General features: G+C 41.3%; 1 protein-coding gene across 1 annotated transcript; it reads right to left on the bottom strand.

The window, feature by feature from the left end:
* Positions 1-1,268: 1,268 nt before the first annotated feature.
* LOC121746464 lies at positions 1,269-5,275 on the bottom strand. Its single transcript, XM_042140303.1, has 9 exons — positions 4,900-5,275; positions 4,164-4,535; positions 3,931-4,071; positions 3,742-3,842; positions 3,443-3,664; positions 2,629-3,123; positions 1,950-2,371; positions 1,733-1,826; positions 1,269-1,608 (listed from the first exon to the last, which is right to left on the bottom strand). Exons 1-9 carry the CDS (start codon positions 5,083-5,085, stop codon positions 1,470-1,472), a joined length of 2,172 nt encoding a protein of 723 aa, XP_041996237.1. The 5' UTR covers positions 5,086-5,275; the 3' UTR covers positions 1,269-1,469.
* Between the last annotated feature and the right edge of the window lie 464 nt (positions 5,276-5,739).

Genomic DNA, 5,739 nt, shown 5'->3' with positions numbered 1-5,739 from the left:
TGTTCGTACATTGTCTTCAGGTGATGAATACTTCACGTTTCGGGAGGACGGCATCGGGAAACCCGGCCTTACACCATTGCAAAAGTGCACGACTGTCATTCGTTAGTTGGCATACGGCACCACGGCGGACCTTTTTGACGATTACCTCCACTATGGGGAGACTACAGGCCGCGAGTGTCTGAAGAGCTTTTGTCAGGGGATAGTAGAGGCCTATGGCGACACATATTTGCGCAAGCCGACAGCAACTGATTGCCAGGGTCTGATGCAAATGCACGAGAGGGCGCACGGGTTTCCCGGGATGCTCGAGAGCATCGACTGTATGCACTGGGAGTGGAAGAATTGTCTGACGGCGTGGAGAGGCCAATTCACAAGTGGATACAAGGGTAGCCACCCGACGATGATCCTCGAAGCCGTCGCTGACCATCGGCTCTAGATCTGGCATGCTTACTTCGGCGTAGCCGGGTCGAACAACGACATCAACGTCCTCAACTCGTCCACCCTCTTCCCCGACCAATGTAACGGCAACGGCCCGGCCATCGAGTTCACTGCCAACAGACGCCAATACCATATGGGGTACTACTTGGCCGATGGCATCTACCCACGGTGGTCAGTTTTCCTAAAGACGGTCAGCTGCCCAATTGGTGATAAGAGGGTTTTATTTGCGCAAAAGCAGGAGGCGGCGCGGAAGGATGTCGAGCGGGCATTTGGGGTGCTCCAATCACGGTGGGCAATTGTGAAAGGGCCGGCTCGTTTCTGGTACAAGGAAGTCATCGCCGATGTCATATATGCGTGCATAATCATGCACAACATGATAGTCGAGAGTGAAGGCGGAAGCATCACCGACTGGAATGAAGACGACCGTGCATCTAGCTCTTCCGGCACATCGACCGACACACCCGATAGAGGGTTACCGTTAGGCTTCGAAGAGGTTCTATCTAGACAGGCCTCAATGCGCAACCAACAGGAGCATGCACAGCTCATGAGCGACATGATTGAAGAAGTGTGGGCTCGTAACCGTCGTCGCTGAGTTTGCGTTTTTTTTAATTCGCATTGTAATGTATTAATTTTTATTAAATGAAATAAAGTTTTTAAAATTCATATTTTAATGTATTATTTTTTTTAAAATTTGTATGGATTTTGTAAATATTAAAAAAATGATGACGTGGCGCGCCTTAGGGCGCCCCACTGCAGGTGGGGAGGTAGGAGGATAAAACTGCTGACGTGGCGAGCCATAGGGCGCGTCTTAGGGCGCCCCATTGCTAATGCCCTTAAGAGAATAAAAATTATATATATACAAAAATGAAGTTCAAAAAAACGAGGCCAACAAGTAGAATTATGCTATCGCTTACAAAAAAATACAAATCCTCCCCCAATATCAGTAGGTTGAGGAAATAAATGTCTGTGCAAATCTCAGCATCGGATGAAGGTGGCAAAGAGAAAACTAGAGCGATAGAATGTTTAGTCCTTTGTCAATGAGACAAAGGGTTATGATAAGGATGTTTTCTGCATGCATAAACTGAATTACGGCATAGATGCCAATATTCTTTCCAAGGGATCACTATCCATGGCAGCTTCATAGGGAGACTAGCAGCAGGAGCATGCAGCGTGCTGTAGAAAGTGAACCGAAACAAACTCAGCAAGAACACGGAATGGTAAAACTGAGTGGGAGAGTGGGGAGTTGGATATCACAAAACAATAACGTGTGTGTGACTTCGTGGTGACAGAGGAATACCTTCTCCCAGTGAGAAGCCCGTAGGCAGATGAGCGAATAGCCGACCTAGAGAAAGCCGAATAAATGTTTTTATAGTGCGGCCAGACAACCTCTCCTGAAATGTTATCAAAAACAAGAATCAATATTTATAGTATGTAGCCTTCAATTTCATTCTTCCCTTTTTGGATTTGGTTGCTGAACATCATGAATATTAGACCTCTGTGGCTCCATGGCTTACCTAATTTCAAGTAATTGCTGTCAAGAAATGTAACCAAAATCGTAGATTTGCTGCTACTGCCGCTTGAAGATGCTGTTTTATGCTGATCCACAGTGGACGAATTACTGTCAGCAAAAGCTTCCGTCTCAGAATGTTGACATAATACGACTTTCAAAAATATCCCAGATGGAAATCTTTTCCTCATCTTCAACCACAGGAAAACTTTAGCGTATGGAGTGGAATGGATAAAAGACACGGTGGCTCCAATAGCTATGGAGACGAAGCACACAGCTGTGTGCAAAATGGTGAAGAAAATATAGAAAGCCGATGTCGTCGGTAGGAGGAGTAATATAGGAGTGAAGAGAAGAGAACCAACTACATGTTGCTCAACAGTATAATCATAGCTGTCCAATCTGTGGCGCAAAGGATTCAGCTTTTTACCCCTGCAACCGATAACAGCATTCATGTCATGAGATTGAATAACTGAACATAAATTAATACCAAAGAGTTTCAATAGAGCTAGCAATTTTTTCCAGAATTATCAACCTATCAAACACTTTGTAACCACTCAAGTAACTCGATAAGAATATAAGATGAAGTTATATTACTTATTCCACTACCTTAGGTGACATGGTAAATGTTTTCCTATCTTCATACAAAATTAAAGGCAGGTTAAGATTCTTAATAAAAAGTGTTTTACCTGAATAGGCGCCACAAAGCTGATAATGCCTGTATTTGAGTCAAATAGAGAAGTGAAATGAATAAATGAAGAATCAGAACATGCATAGTTAGTAGCGTGATTATGTCAATTAGTAGAGCTGCAGCACAAGTTGAACCAAAAAGAATCCCACATAGAGCAAGTCCTTTGAAGAAATGAATGAACAGAAAACCCACTGAAGCCCAAAGGGTAGACCAAATCTGAATTGCATTCAAAGAAATCATCCCTAGAACCCCAGCTAGCTCAGTATTCAACTTAAAACCAGCAGGATTGCCCATCAGCCATACACACCCAGTACGTAACCAACCATTTGTGAAGTCAAGTGAAAAGTCTGAAACCCATATGTATGCCAATTCTGCTTTAAACCACAGGGGAATGCCAAGTAGAGTTCCAAGAAGAGAATCAAATACAATACTTGACCATATTGAGTGCTTGTGAGATGCAGCTTTCTCTGCAAACTCCACACATGACCAATCCCTATATAAGTAGCAAAAATAATGAGGATACATATCTTACATTTCATTTCTTAGGAAATGAGAGTGGCAGAAATGAAGAGGGCATGGCTTGATTAAAATAGATAATAGGTGCAGAAAGTCATGTTTTCATATGAAAAAATTGTAGATTTGTTTCTGGGATTATAACATGGTATGTGAATCGGCTCGTAACCACACTACTAAAATTTTTTTGACACCATGTGACTCCATTCATTTTAAAAGCATAAGTCTAGAATACATCTACTATCATGAATTCTGATACCTTGATACAAATCAAATACATAAACCAATTGTCAACATACCTCATGTTTTGATCCTGGAGAAAAACAGGCCAATACAAGAGCTGACAGCAGCGGAAGTGAACATTTTTCGATGAATTGCTAAATACTTTAGTGAACAGAACATATATGCTGGTGTGGGACAACCAACTAAAAAGAATACGAAATGACTGGAGAACAATGTAAATCATAGTCGAAATGGAAGCAACCGATGCAGCAAATATCTGCCACGCGAAGGTAGAGAACCTGACAAGACATAAAGAACTGTTAGAGTGATTGAAAAATAAATGAGTAATGTGTAGGGTAAGTATTGTCTCAGTTACATGTGGAGAATGAAGAGAAGTGGCCTGAACTCAGCACATTGATGTCCATCGAACAATATTTGAGCAGCATTGGCACTGTTTATTGCCTGGATCACAGTATCCTTTTTCCCAAGGATATTAGAAGAACCGATTTAGAAAAAAGTGAAATTCGGATAAGGTAGATTTTACATTTTAGTAAAGACTATTTACCAAATCAAGGTATGAATCTCTCCGGTGGAGATCCTCAAACCACTTGGGTTTCTTGCTAGGGGTTTCTACTGGGTTGGATGAAAACTGAGCTCCCAAAGAATAATGGTGACCACCAAAAGTTGGTATTTCATAGAATATTACCTATATTTTTCAGGAAGCAAGATAGCATAATAAGAGAAAGAGAAATCGAAAAGAACAGAAACTCGTTGTACAGGTCAACATGACTTACATACGTGGAGGTCTAGATGGGACTCAATGTTGCCATTCAAATGTAGATGATCCATTTTCGGGATAGCAAGAACTCTTCCGTCCATTCTTTTAGAAAGAACATATACAAGTTTGATATACAAGTGTTCTGGAGCAGCAAGTCTACCTTGCCCTAAGATCCTATCCCTGACGCATCCACAGCGCCAGTTCTCTTGACTGCTCAAAAGTGAACATGAACTTTGGTTTCCGTTTCGCTTCATATCTCCATTTCTATCATTTCCACAACTGCCCATCTTGCTATTGCCACTACAATCCGCTTCTAAATATCCGAGAAGAGATAATTCGCTTTTATCTTGGAGAACTGTAGGCATGTTCTCATCAGTCCGTCGAAGGATTTCCTTAATGAAACGAGGCACCAATACGAAATGCGCAATCAGGATGTTACAATACAAAAAGGATAGCAATAATTATCGATGAATTTTAATATATCAAACTATGGCCTTTCAACCTCCAAAATTCAACACTCCCCCTTATAAAATCGCACACAGTTGAGCTCACAAGACTAAAATTGCCAGAATGCAACTAGGGTTCCCAATTACGAAAATTGAATCAAAATAGCACACCCGTTAACCTAAATCAATTACAAAAATTTCGACGTTCAGTCCATATCTAAGCCCATCAACAATCAAAACAACTAAGTATACAGCATAAGAACAACTTGAGAACTACATTTACAAATCCAAAACAGGAAACGCAGCGTACCATGAGATCCAAACCGGAATTAAGTGAAGAAGCGAGTTTGTGCTGATCGCAAGCGAAAGCCACAACGACATCGATGGAAGCTTCGGAAGAGGGAAGGAACCATCCAAATACGAAGCTTGGATTCGGCGGGGTTTGAGAAAAGAGATCAGTCGGCCACCAAAGCCGGCAATTTCTTCTTGTTGTCATTGTTGAACCTCAATCGGCTAGCGTCATTCGTCGTGGAACTGTGAGATCCGGAAAAGGGCGACTTGCTGTAGCTGGTGGCGACGGAGGAATTTGGGGGCGCCGCAGCCGTCCGTCAAATTTAGTCTAGGTTCGAGTTTTGTACTCAAGCTCTACTTCCCATTCTTCGATGGATATGAAATGTTCGTCTTTCGATTCTCTTTAACTAGAATTTAAACCTTTTTTTAAGTCGCATAACATCCCGCAAATATTTACTTCAATTAATTATACTTATATCAAACCAAATTTGAAATAATATTTTCTTCACCATACTTTTATACTTACAAGATCTTAAAAAGTGATTTGAGTGTATTATATTGTCGTTTTAAAAATAATTTTATTTGTCAAAAATGTAAAATGAGATGAATTTTATTTTTTTAGGTATTATAAAAGCTATTTTCTTACTTTTATTTTGAATTTTGAATATCGTTGGAAATAGTTTAAGAGCATCCACATTCCACAATAGTGTCTCTTCTCATTGGACAATTTGTCCTGTCAGAACGGGTTGGTAAGGGACACCTATTGCAGCCTTGCAGGTAACCAGTCCCATAGGATCACCCGATCTCGATAGCCCTTCCCTTATTGACGGGCCGCGCACCTCTCTACGCGTGGCCAGGG

This window comes from Salvia splendens, chromosome 9, assembly GCF_004379255.2.
Source record: "Salvia splendens isolate huo1 chromosome 9, SspV2, whole genome shotgun sequence".
Lineage (NCBI taxonomy): Eukaryota > Viridiplantae > Streptophyta > Magnoliopsida > Lamiales > Lamiaceae > Salvia > Salvia splendens.
This window is presented reverse-complemented; position numbering and strand designations above follow the sequence as displayed.